General features: G+C 42.8%; 2 protein-coding genes and 1 non-coding gene across 3 annotated transcripts; 1 reads left to right on the top strand and 2 right to left on the bottom strand.

Annotated features, from left to right (window-relative positions):
- Nucleotides 1–226: 226 nt before the first annotated feature.
- LOC104419252 lies at nt 227–2468 on the bottom strand. The gene is made up of 7 exons (XM_010030860.3): nt 2136–2468; nt 1783–1830; nt 1612–1658; nt 1021–1087; nt 905–948; nt 607–664; nt 227–526 (listed from the first exon to the last, which is right to left on the bottom strand). Exons 1-7 carry the CDS (start codon nt 2193–2195, stop codon nt 476–478), a joined length of 375 nt encoding a protein of 124 aa, XP_010029162.2. The 5' UTR covers nt 2196–2468; the 3' UTR covers nt 227–475.
- A 5730-nt stretch (nt 2469–8198) lies between these two features.
- LOC104419251 (cinnamoyl-CoA reductase-like SNL6) lies at nt 8199–11797 on the top strand. The gene is made up of 5 exons (XM_010030859.3): nt 8199–8763; nt 9684–9865; nt 10789–10983; nt 11070–11223; nt 11344–11797. Exons 1-5 carry the CDS (start codon nt 8493–8495, stop codon nt 11664–11666), a joined length of 1125 nt encoding a protein of 374 aa, XP_010029161.2. The 5' UTR covers nt 8199–8492; the 3' UTR covers nt 11667–11797.
- A 461-nt stretch (nt 11798–12258) lies between these two features.
- On the bottom strand, nt 12259–12356 carry LOC120288653. The gene has a single exon (XR_005546755.1). It is a non-coding gene; the product is annotated as a small nucleolar RNA snoR1 (small nucleolar RNA).
- Nucleotides 12357–13196: the final 840 nt, after the last annotated feature.

Below are 13196 nucleotides of genomic sequence, written 5' to 3'. Positions count from 1 at the left end.
CTGATTCCTCTGAACCAACCATTGCCTAAATGAGTATTTCATGCTACAAAATGGACAAGCGACCTTGGCCTCTCCACACTGGGTGTGCATTGAATTTCTAACAGCCACCTTCTTAGACACTTTTACGAAGATCAAGATGGTTTGTGGAAAGCGTTCGTTCCAAGGCAACATACCAAAATGATGACACATAAGAGAAGGATCATATAAAAAGCTGACCTTAAGGATAAATTCTCGATACTTCTCATTACTCAGCTCTCCAGTATCGAAACAGATGAAAATCATAAGTGCAATTTGAACTATAATCCTATAGCCGAGGAAAGTCCAGAACCAAAGAGTCCTCTTCAAAGTCGTGGTTAATTCCAGCATATGCAAGAAAAATGTTTGCCAGGTGCTGCAATTAAATGGATTCTTGCCCAAGTTTAACTGCTGCAAGTGCTGATGAGAAGGACATGGTATGCTCAGTTCAAGCAAGCAATTACCATAGGCGATTCTCAATCACAGCAGAAACAACTCCTTTCAGCGTCTCCTGCAAAATTAAATGATTTAAGGGAGGCGAAAATGCATTTGATCAGATTCAAATGTAAGTCATACACATGTAGACAGTACCGAGGAATGATCCTTGAGACCCAGAGAAAGCACCAATTGCCTAGAGGCCCTGGAATTACTGAGTACACAAACACGTAAAAATGTCAGTCAAAAGAGTAATTCTGCATAAAAAATGTGAAGTTACCGCTGTCACTAGCATGAGATCACATGATGTACTTTAATCTGTGCAGTGCTAAAACAGTTGTTGAAGTCATGCCAAGCACATTCACAGGCATGTGTATAGATACTTGCAGAAATAAAAATCAATATACCTAGCCAGACTTATCTGTGTGAGGCTATGTGGGGATATACTAATTACCTTATATGTTCAATCAGCTGACGAGCACATGCCACCATCATCGGCTGCAAAAATTTTGCTCACATCAATTCCAAGCAAAAGCAAAGGAAAAACACGCTGCCATTATACTAACTCACCTCATCTCGCTTACCAAATACAACAGAGACGTTAAAAGTAGGATCGATTGAGACACCTTCCTCCTTCCTGAGATTCAAGAAATTAGTTCAGTCAGATGATGTAAGCTTTTGACATTTCTTTGGCAAAACAGCACACGCAAGTTTTATGAACCGAATAATATCCAGAAAGATACTGTGATATCTGTTCTGTAGCATCAGTTTTCATCTTATATCTATCTTCTCCCAAGCCTGATTCTCATTCAGATCAAACATTTCAGCGTTTGTAATCTGCTACACCATCCCACGTACAAAGAACACCCAGCCGAAGATGAGCTTTCAGGAAATCCAACATTCAGATGTTCTACCAAAGCACAAAGCTTTGCAATCGATAAAAAGACAATTGTGTTGATAAGAAAACATACTTGATTCGCTCAGACTTTAGTTGAGCATTCAAATATACCATCATCACTTCTCATGGTTTCTCTATGAACTATAGCCAGATACCAAACGAAGATGCAGAGGAATGCCCACACCAAAACATAGCAAAATTCAACAAATCCAAAACCACAGCCCTATGAACAAAACCGAAACATACAGATATAATAAACAGACCTGGCGTGCAGTATCGTCCCCATCGCTCCTATTTGAGTGACAATCACCTAAAAGAATCATTTCATTAGGATCACCCGAGAAAAAAATGAAAAAAAAGGGTTGCTTTTGCAGTTTGAAACAACATCTCCGCCATCAAAACTGCAACCAGGAATTGGGGAGTCTCTAACTCACCATGATATGGTCATCGTACCTGCAAATTACGAGATCCGTCTTGTTCCCCTGCCACGAAACACGAACCAGCTAAATTGAGCAACGCCAACAGTTGACAAACAACCATTTACAATGAAAATCACGACATCGACGCAGCATCAAAGTGAACACAAGCGATTGAGGAAACAACGATCCTGTTTATTCCCAAAACGACAAACCCAATACAAACCCATCTAGAGCTTTGGGAAGAAGAACAACTCGGCGACCCAAAACCAGACAGAATCCATCCAAACCCACGTGAAGAAATGGAAACGAAGAACAACCAGCTTCTTTCTCCTTGAAGAAACTTTTGAATTCGAAGGGAGTGGACTGACCTTGATATCAAGCGCGAGCGTCTTCTGGGGCACAGGAAATTCAGCCACCGAACTACCCATGCACTCTCTACTTGGACGACCACTTTGCTTTCTTCGGAGAAGAGAAAGAGCACAGAAAGAACAGGCGATTCCGTTCGTGAAGTACTTCTTCTTCTTCTTGCTTTCCGCTTCCTAGATCAAGAGAGATAAATAATGGGCTTCGATTCTTGTCGGCCTATGAACAATGGGCTTCGATTCTTAACGGGTCTATGAATTCTTTGTCGGTCTAACGTTGTCCAGGTGGAAACTGTTCGACGCACACAGGCGGATGGCTTGGGATTTGGAGTCCAAATTTTGGACTCGCCTTTTCCCAAATATGACCCTCTCATATTATAGAGAGAGAAAGTTTCTAGAAGCTATGAGAAATAATGATTTTTATTGCTGGAGTGTTGGATGATACAAATGAGAGGGGGCACTTATTTATACAATAGTCCTCTTATTCTAATAATTGATTGACATTCGATATGAGATCGTACTCTTTAAAGCTCAGTACAATTTCTTGATCGTCCACCTTTAAGAATAGTCTAGAAACCCTAGAAACTTGGCCCAGTCTTCTTAATATGGTCTTTCGTTCATAGGAAATTTCTAGGCCGTGACACAAGAATGGTTTTATTTGATTCACATCAACCATCAACTTTCATTGCCTCTCGCGTGCTTCAATAAATTTAATCCATCATAGTTCAAGACTAAATACACTAAAAACATCATCTCAGAATTAAGCAATGAATTGTAATCATATCGAGATAGGATGATAAATCAAATGGATGACAAATGACCAATGTGTGGCATTGTCCAAAAGATGTCGAATTCCAAACATTGAAATGACTTAGTGAGATTAGGTACTTTACATTCGCAATGCGTATTGGTTTCTTTGCCTTATAACACTGTCGCAGACCAATCTGAAGCATTGCAACCAAACGTTGTTGTGAATTGAGGTCAATTTGGAAGAAATTGCTTCTATATCTAGGGCTAAAATTTACCCTGTTGTAGATGGTTGCCTCAGTTGTTTGGGCGACACTAAATTGGATGCTTGATTGGAATGAAAATTACCACATCCCATCGATAGGAGGAATGGTGTTTCCCCCGTTTCCATTCCTTTTTTTTTAAAGACTTTTAATGCTGATATATTAAAACTATACAAGAAAAGAAATATTAACTATTATTAATAATCATCTAGTATAATTAGGGCCTCTTTGTTTATACTTTTAAGAAAGCAAAAACACAACCTTTTGCTTTCATGCCAAATTTTAAAATCTTATTCAAACTGCACAAAAATTATGAAAAGTTCTACATGGATTTACGCATTCAAAATTTGTACGCGGCGGAAGTTTGGATAAAGAAAAAAACTAATGGATTATGTCATCTGTCTTAAAAAATTACATGTCTTAAAAAATTCATTGCGTTAAAGATTATGTCATTTCCTTTACTGATTACCTAACGGATTCTTAAGGAAATTCAAATTAATGTAGATAGGACATTTGTCCCATGGTGACATTCTATATATAAGTGATTCAGTTTTATATGGAAAAGATATTGTGGGCCTCACCCAAATTGAGCAGGTGGGTCGATAATTACTGGCTATTGCGTCCATGTCTCGATGGACTGACTGGAATGCTCTATTAGATAATTGTTTGCAAATCACAATTTTCAACATCTTATGTCACTAAAAAAGTGGGAAAAAATCTGATGTCACTAAGTGCATTTTTTTTTTTTGTCGGTATTCTAATCCTACTCTAATACTCACTCTAAGACTTTTGCCCTGATTCCTTACAAGGCATGGGAGTTGAAATCCACTCCTAAAATGAAATCGTCTCTACTTCAATCCCCCATGAGAAGATAGTGCATTTAATAAGCACCAATTATATGATAGTTAAATTGATTGATGGTCCAAAATGTCTTAACATGGTAAGTAAGAACGCTTTACTAATAAAGTCATTGATGTAGCCCAAGGTCGGCCACTCAAACAATAAGATCAAAATGATTCACACATATCAAAACTTAGTCACGAAGTTAAACGGAAATTTCTATTCTATGCAAGCTCAGGAATGTGGGCATAATTTTGTCAATTTAGATCAAAATAACCTGATTCCATAGTCAAAAGAACGGAGACTTGAAGTTCTACAACTTCCTTGTTTTGAGTATTCCCAAACAAGCATTGCAGACTTGTTGAACTTCGATGGAAGTGGGTGAAATGAGAATAGATGAAATGAAGGAAATGATAGAAATTTCGACGGTTGCTCTTCTAGGCCTCCAAAAAAGTTGAAATAGCATCAATTCTTCAAGATTGATGGCTGCAACTCTTTAAGGATGACTGTTCAAGCATGAAGAAAAATCTTTTAAGTTTTCAAAGGGTTTGAACTCTTTAAGATTCAAGTAATTGTATTAAGCAAATTTTCATTAATCGGTCTGGAATTTACAAAGGTTTGACGACCTTTTATAGAAATACAAAAGAAGAGCAAGAGACTAAAATCAAGCGAGTGTAGAAACTATAAGTTACATATAAACTAGAAGCTATTAAATGTACAATATTTTCAATGCTGATGGTTCTCCCAACGAGTCTTGATGTAAGGGAAATGATAAGTTTTTTTTGAAAAGTAAAAGATGAGGTTTTATCGATGAGGAATTTTTCAATAAGAGTGTTGTCGATCTTGAATAAACGTGGATCTTCTTGGTTAAACGAGTTGGTCTTGAATACAGGTTGCACCAGTCATGAACCTGATGTTTATGCCAATTCGATTTTAAAACTATTACGTTTATGTCAATTCAGTCATAATTTTTTTAATTTGGCTAGTTTAATCACAGACCTATTTCGAGAGCTTCACAGCCCTCACCTAGTGGCTAGCAAGGGTTGCCAACTAGGATCATTGACAGACTTTGTAGCAAAAAAGAAAGAAAGAAAGAAAAATAAAATAATTTAAAAATAAATAAATAAAAATTATCCATGTTAATACCGTCCATCCTTATGGGCTTGCTGACGTTGCGCTAGTGATTTGATTTCTAATCAAAATTGACCGTGATAACTATATTGATAAATTCTCAAGAGGTTTATAACTAAATTAATAAAAATTAAAGATTTATGATTGACTTAGCCAAAATGCAATGGGTTTACGATTATTTTTAATAATTTTCCTGATATAAAATGGAAAATGGTTGCCACTATGTTATAGTTATAGTATTTCAATAATACTCACTATTCCATTTTGGTAAGAAAAGCAATAAAACTCATTATCCAATCATAGCAACTTTTCATTTTCCATCTTCACTACTTAGATGACTTCGGTTCATCACCTGAACTTTTCGGCGCTCACTTCGGAGATTCCATCGAACGAGCCCCGACATTCCAGCGTCCTCGAAAAAGGAGAAACGTACTCCCAGACCGATCACGGAGCGCCAAGTCGCCCGTCCCAAACGCCCTTCCAAAAATTCGCCAGCGCTTTCTTCAACGCTCCCCCCCATCCATCGCCTCGCGCCGCTCGGGAAACACGTGAAGAATCTCAGTCGCTCACGAGAGGGAGGAGAGGCCCCCCAAATCAAATGGCGATCTTGGTACGAGAAAAGGAGAGGGGGGAGTGGATCGAAGGGGCCCTTCGTGGCCGCATGTGGAGGGCGAACGTGGTAGGTTCGTTGCTCGGAATCGATTGAGCCACGTCTCGCACGCCCGCCGGGGGGGGCCACGCCGCGGATTCTCGCCCAAATCGACCGAGCATTCACTGCGGATGATCCATTTCCCGAGCATGTCTGAGCTGAGAAGGTGAAAGATGGTGGCGGAGTCGCGATTCGCATGCGAGACCTGCTTTCAAGTCGATCATAGGCCCGCCTGCGATCGTGTCAAATGGCGATCCTTAGCGAACACTTATCGCAATATGATTCGGATGGCGAAGATGGAACGCATAGATCGCAAGAAAATTTTTCAGAACCACCTTAAATCTTCTGCACTTTTACTGATCCAGTGCTAAGCCTTTTAATTGTGCTAATTAAATTCTAAATATTTTTCGTATTTGATCAATCGAGTCAATCTGACTGATTTTAATCGAAAATCCTTAATATGAATACCGGCTGTCCTATGCAACATAGTTGGCTCTGGTAAAATTGCAATAAATTTAAGATTTTTTTGGGTAATTTTCTCATTAATTATGAGGCCAAAATAGACTAGTTTAGAATGGTTCATGCTATAAAAATCAAAGTTTACAAAATAATCCATAAATTTTCGAAGTTCAAGAATTGATGCGCAATGAGAGAAAGTTGTCCAAAAAAGTTTTACTCTTATTGTATTGTACGATGGCCAATTTAATCATTAATCTTTTGATGATTTGTCGATTAAATCTTTTCAGTCAATTTTGATCATAAATTACTTATTGTTGATGTTAATTGGCCTACATGGCATGGCCAAACAAGGGGTTGTGGTCCTCACCCGTGGTCGATAGCCTCTCACCAACCATTAACAACAAAAATAAAATAAAATTAATACAAATTTCAAATTTAATTTAAAAAATTAAAAGGTATCCATGTCAGTCTGATCGGCTAGTGTCCACATAAGCGATTTATGGCCAATCTACAAATCGTCGAGATATTTAAAATTTAATTGACACGATTAAGATATTTATGACCGATTCAGTGGTCGTTTTATTGGTTTAAGATATTTTGGATAATTTTGTCAGCACAACGATGGCTGACAATCTAACGAAGGAATTCATGGTTGGGGCCATTGGCTAGTGTATGAGGAAGAGAGATGGGCAGGTTGTTTCCGAGGCCTGAAAATTGGCCAAGTATACTTATTGCCATCCACTAGTCAGTCAGACCTCTACCACCATTCCTCATTGGACTATTCAATAATATGTGTAGATAATGTAAGAATAAAAACAAGACCCGAGCATTTTCTATAATGCTCAATCACCATTTTTTGTCCTATTTCGTTCCAATTATTCAAAAAGACCGAAGCAAATTAGAAATAGTGCAATTCAAGGACGGTCTCAAGATTTACTTAACTTGCAAGAAAATAATTAATATAATATATATTTATATAGGCATGATTTCGCAAGGAAGCTAAATAATTATTGACATAGTCAAGGTTGGGTTTCATACTCTAATGTCGGAAACTTGCACGCTGCCATGGAATTCTTCCACGTCCCAACTGAAATTTTTATATATATATTTTTTTAGACAATTTCCACTAGAGAAAGAAATTATAGGAAGGGAAGAAAAGAAAAAGGAAAGTGGGGATTTTTTTTTTTTTATGACAATATATATTTTAAAGTAAAAAGTTATATTGACTCATAAAAAGATTCCCGATAACTACGATGATTTTGACATGATTACCTCCAAACTCCATCATGTGGACGGCACTTGCAATTAAATTTATAACATGTCTCGGTTTTTTTTTCTTTTTTCTTTTATTAAAGAAAGATCACCAAACCATAGGTCCTGTGCTAGAGATAAGACTGCATATCTCTTCCTTAGATTAGAACCAGTCCCCATCCATGAATTAAGCACATTCCCGCCGTCGATGACGCGAGGCTCGAATGGAACTCGCCTTATCCAACGGTCGCGATTGCCCGAGGGGCAATAGCTGGCCATGAGAGGACCCTCGGAGAGGACAGCCCCGTCACGTTAGCGCAGCGCCTCAACTAACCCGGAAACCGGTGGCGCGTGCGTAGCTTGGCCCCCCCGTGCGTACCGGCCCTTCAACACGTGAGAGAGAAGCTTCCACACCGCCGCCCGCGCCACTTACCGGCTCCGAGCCAAGCCACGCCACCGCTTGCGAGCCAAGCCGTCCTCGACTCCTTCAGCAGCATTCCCCACTGGGTGGGAGCGGCTCAAGCAGGCAGCCAGCTGTCGCCCACGCACGCGAGCCGAGCCGCGACACGCAATCACTAAAGAAGTGATAAAAAAGAGGAAGAAAAAACCGAAGAGTTAAAAAAGAAGGGAGAGTTGTTAACAAAAAAAGAAGGGAGAGAGAAAGGGCAGGAAAGGAAAGGGCGTCGTTTTTGCATGACAGCGACTAATGCTGGCATATATCATCTCTCCAAGTTCCAGAGCCCCCCCTATCGACCACCCTCCCTTCCGCAAGGAAGAAGAAGCAGATGGAAGAGAGCAAAAACGCTCACATCCCAACAATCAGAATATAGCAAAAACCTCTCTCTCTCTCCCCTCCTCCTCCTCCTTCAGTCGCCGCCGGTACTGCAAACAGGAACAGCGAAAAGCTACCCCCTCTCTCTCTCTGACTCGGTCTCTGCGTATCAGTCTTCGCCACCACTGGTGTTCGTATCCCTTCGGGTCCGAAAGGTCGAGGGTTTTCTTTTTTTTGGGTCCAGGAGCGGCATGGGGATCGTGCGGTCGGAGGAGTGGCCGCGGGCGGAGATAGAGGAGCTCCGCCGCATGCTGCTGGCGTGCGCCGCCGTCCACCGGAGGAAGGACGAGGACGGGCTCGGGGCCACTCCTCCCAGGCCGGCGCCGAGGGACGATGACGACGACGGGGACGGCGGTGGGAGGGCGGTCTGCGTCACCAGCGGGGTGTCGTTCCTCGGCCGGGCCGTGGTGAACCGGCTCCTGCTGCGCGGGTACTCCGTTCGGATCCTGGTCGACAACGAAGGTACGTGGCACGACACGACAGGCACTCTTTCTTCCTGTTTTTTGTCTCGTTGTTTCTGCACATTCGGCAAATAGGATTCGTTTTCTTGTCACCGTTTGGTTTGGTTCTCGGCCTCTGGATGGATGTCGTCGGCAACGTTAGCATCGGCAGCAGAGACGATGGCAACTGAAGCGTGGCAGACGGCTTCCGCCAGGGTAAATTGACAGCGAACGAAAACGACCTCGCATCGTACCATTTGGCCTACAAACCTGTTCACCTCTTCTTCTTTTTTTATTGTTTTTCGTAAGCATTGCGAAGATGCCACGTAAATATTTTCGTTACTTATAACTTCAAGAGGCAAAGATAAGTTAAAAAAATATGAAAGTGGTTAGAGATTATCGAACAGCTTTATTAAGTTAGAATCTGTTTATTTGATCTACATTGGGGTTTCCTTTCTATTGAATGGCAAGTTAAAAGATGGGTTATGATCTAGGAAAGGGCCGAGAATCGCGTCAAGTCACGCACCGATTCCGTTTGGTACACTTCAATGTAACCCTCCAAGATGGCCCGAGATACAACGACTGTTATATCCCCCGTTGGTCGAACAGCAATAGTTCGAATTAAATAAGGAATTCGATAATCGAAAGATGAAGGCGGCCTGCAGTCCCGATGGGAAATACATATGTGTGCTGCGACCCGGCCCTAGAGTAATCGGGTCGATGTCACTGTGCTGCGACATTTTCTTAATTTCCGGGGTCTAATTTCCTTGTCTTATAATATGATCTCTCCTGTTCGGACCGTCTGTACATCCGAGGACGTGGCTCAGGGGCTGCCCTGACGAGTGACTTTCCATTAAGCTAATGTTCGTAGCTGATGTCATAGCTTTACTTTAAGGAATGCTGATTGTGATTGGGGCATGTGGGGTGGGTTGACTTTTTCAGAGGACGTGGAGAAGCTGAGGGAGATGGAGACCTCCGGCGAGATGGGGAGCGCCCGGAGCAATTTCAGCGCCGTGGTGGCAAAGCTGGGCGACGTGCAGAGCCTCTGCAAGGCGTTCGAAGGGTGCGCCGGGGTTTTCCACACCTCGGCATTTGCTGATCCGGCCGGGCTCTCTGGCTACACCGTAAGTTTCTCATGCTGCCCTGTCTCCTCGTTGCCTCGGTCTCTGCTGGTCTTTAACTTAATCGCATTATGAACGGTCTTATCTGCTATTAGTACCGTGCACATTACATTCAACGTACGTCATGGCTCGATAAAGCTCCGCGAATTACCTGAAGAACAGGTTTTGTGCATTAATTTCGTAGGATAAACGCTTAATCCGTCGAATCATATAGTCGCAGAACGTGCAGAGTCTCTTAGGGTCCGCTACACATCTGTGGTAAAACATGTCCACCAACCCATCATATTGGGTTGGTCGGAGTTAAACGAGAGGCTCGGTCCTTGTCATCCCATTACTCGCGTCAATGTCGCATTAAGGGCAAGTGAGCTACTTATAGCTATAGAGGTCTCTTTCTCCGCCTACCTTTGGAAGACTTGAAGAAGAGGATCGACCCCCAGCGTAGTTTGGTTTCAATCGTGGTTTCATTCAACACTCGATAACTTCTAGAATGTGTTCCTGATTCGGTATGAATTCCACGACCTTCTCCAACGTCTGAAAAAAGGGAAGAGAAATGGACGGGTTAGGTAGAAATCTGACTCTAGTTCCGGAATCCGTCATCTCACGGATGGGAATTCGTATGTGATCCAATCTTTCCTTTTTGTTCAGGAACATTTAGATAGCTAGTCGATTTTCTCGAGTAGTTGCTCGCGCGCATCTGAGTAAAGTCGTGCTTGCTGACAATTGTGGTTTTCATGGTAATTGACCGATGTGGACTGATCTGGATTTCATGCGAGCAAGATCATGGTCTCCTGCTTCTTCGTTCAATCTCAACTTCCTCCTTGGCCAATAATCCCATGGACTCGCAAGTTTTTAGCTCGATATTCGATTATAACCCCTACCTACACTCTAAAGTCTGATGCCAAACCCCGTTCTTGTTGTCATTGCAGAAAGCAATGGCGCAGATAGAAGTGAAGGCGAGTGAGAGCGTGATGGAGGCGTGTGCGAGGACACCGTCGGTGAGAAGGTGCGTCCTCACATCGTCTCTCCTGGCTTGCGTGTGGCGAGATACTGCGCGGAATCACCTCTCCAATGTAATCGGCCCCGATTGCTGGAGCGACGAGACCGTGTGCACAAACAAGAAGGTATTCTTAGCGCTAGACACAACATATTTGTCCTGAAAAAAACATTATTCCGGGAGAGGAGAACGTTAATGATCTCGTTATTGCAGCTATGGTATGCACTAGGCAAGCTCAAGGCTGAGAAAATTGCATGGAAGATTGCCGAAGAAAGGGGACTTAAGCTGGCCACAATCTGCCCTGCTCTCGTCACTGGTCCTCAATTCATCAGCAGAAATCCAACAGCCACAATTGCATATCTTAAGGGTACGCCACATGCCCTCCAATTTTAACAGTTCATGCGTTGCAATGTGGTTAACTTAAGTCGTAAATTCTCAGTTCATTCATCTCAAGCTGAAGGGTGTTTTGTCTTCGGCTCGATTTCAGGGGCCAGTGAAATGTACTCGGACGGGGTATTAGCGACGGTGGACGTGACGAGGCTGGCGGATGCGCACGTGTGCGTGTTTGAGGCGATTATCAACACCGCATCAGGGAGGTACATCTGCTTCGATCGAGTGATTGGCGGAGAAGATGACGCAGCGAGGCTGGCAGGGGAAATGGGGATGCCGGTCGATAAGATCTGCGGGGGAGTTGGAGGCGGCGAATCGTCCGCTCAACCGCGGCCGAGGTTCGAATTGTCGAACCGGAAGCTTTCTTGCCTCATGTCGAGAACACTACGGCCATGTTACGATGAGTCGAGCACGATCTGATTTAGGTCCCTTTTGCAATGTCGCTCTGTTTGTTATGTCCTGTCCATGTAAAGGCTGAGAACGATGCAGAAGAACATGAATTTTGCCGTTAGAGATGAAAAGACTGCATTGAATCTGGAACGCCAAGAAAAGAGCGACCCACTATACATTTCCACCGTCTTACGACGATCAAAATCAAGAAACGCGTTGAAATCGAGTTTTGAAAGTGCGTCGAGAAAAGGGAAGCACGAAAAACACTCGAAAAATCAAATGGCCATCGAACCAACATCGAGACCCAGATGTAATTACACAAAGGCAAATCAATGAGTTCACGGTCCGTTCCTTTAAGGCAAAACTCTGCACGCCAAGGTTTTGTTGGTCCATTGAGATCGCAGCTGTTCTTAATTCGTTGTTCGTTATCCAATGAAATTAGACAGAACTATACAGAAAGCATCGCGATTTCGCAGGAAAAGAAAAGAGGAGCAAAAAGATTAAACGTAGAAAAATCGAAATGGAGATGTTAAGCCGTGGGAGATGTTGGTAAAATGCTTCCAAGCAAAACAAAAGAAAAAAGAAAAAGAAAAAAATCGAAATGTGATGTGATTTTGGTCGGGGCTCAGAGAGTTGCTGTATGTGCTCAGCGAAGAACTCCATTTTAGGGAGCTCCTCTCATACAAGAGGTGTCAGAATAAAGCACTCATCATCTTCGCCCCCCACGACACGACCCAGAAAAACAAGAACCGCCCACGAAGGAGCAGAACCTTAAAAACACCGACGCTTGGTGAAACGAAACAACGACGATCTCCGAAAGAGAGAAAGAAAGAACGGAAAATATGCAGGAAGCAGCAGAAACAGGAGAAGGGAGAGGGAGGAGACGGCGGGTCGGCTGCCAACGCAGGCACCTAGGGCTTCTTGTTGCGACTTGTGTTACTGGAAGCGATGATGGGATCAACAATTTATAGATGAAACTTGGGGCCTCTATTGGGTTGGAACCGCAGGCTCCGAAATCTCACACGGGCCCATTGTCGCCTACATGCGTTCAGTGGATGGGCCGGCATAGAGTCGGACTACGACTTCGTCTATATAACCCTAACACTCTGGCCTTTCTCACCGATTTTATTTATTTATTTTAAATGTACTTTCTAAGGTAGGCTAGTCAAACGGGTGGATCAGGTCGAGTTTGGGATGAGACGAAAATGATCTGACCTGAATTGACCCATTTTTATATAAAAGGATTTTGGCGACCCATAGCAGACTTGACTCTAGTTGGAATTCAATTCTTAGCAATTTTTCTATTCGAATTGTTGCCTTTGAATAATGGTCAATTAAGTTCGGCTCCAGTCTACAGACGTGGATATCAAGACTCTGTTGCTTTGGCTCCCTGATGCCTAGGGCTGAGGTTGGGCCGGGGTTCATATTACCCTCATTTGAGTCACTTGTGCCTGGGCCCAAGAGCCTAATGCCCTTACTAGAGTCCTTGACAGCTCGGCCCAGGGCCATGGAGGCTGGGCATGGAACCTCAGTGCCTATGTCCAAGTCCTTAACACTCGA

This window comes from Eucalyptus grandis, chromosome 9 (assembly GCF_016545825.1).
Source record: "Eucalyptus grandis isolate ANBG69807.140 chromosome 9, ASM1654582v1, whole genome shotgun sequence".
Taxonomy (NCBI): domain Eukaryota; kingdom Viridiplantae; phylum Streptophyta; class Magnoliopsida; order Myrtales; family Myrtaceae; genus Eucalyptus; species Eucalyptus grandis.
Note: the sequence above shows the minus strand (reverse complement) of the source record. Positions and strands in the feature narration are given on the sequence as shown.

Excerpts from the sequence above, each read along its gene's own strand:
- LOC104419252 (XM_010030860.3), bottom strand. The coding sequence starts at position 2,195 with ATGGGTAGTTCGGTGGCTGAATTTCCTGTGCCCCAGAAGACGCTCGCG. Across the intron at positions 1,088-1,611 it reads GGGACGATACTGCACGCCAG|GAAGGAGGAAGGTGTCTCAA; the intron begins GTCTGTTTATTA and ends CTTGAATCTCAG. Across the intron at positions 527-606 it reads GTCTCAAGGATCATTCCTCG|GAGACGCTGAAAGGAGTTGT; the intron begins GTACTGTCTACA and ends TTAATTTTGCAG.
- LOC104419251 (XM_010030859.3), top strand. The coding sequence starts at position 8,493 with ATGGGGATCGTGCGGTCGGAGGAGTGGCCGCGGGCGGAGATAGAGGAG. Across the intron at positions 8,764-9,683 it reads GATCCTGGTCGACAACGAAG|AGGACGTGGAGAAGCTGAGG; the intron begins GTACGTGGCACG and ends TGACTTTTTCAG. Across the intron at positions 10,984-11,069 it reads CCGTGTGCACAAACAAGAAG|CTATGGTATGCACTAGGCAA; the intron begins GTATTCTTAGCG and ends TCGTTATTGCAG.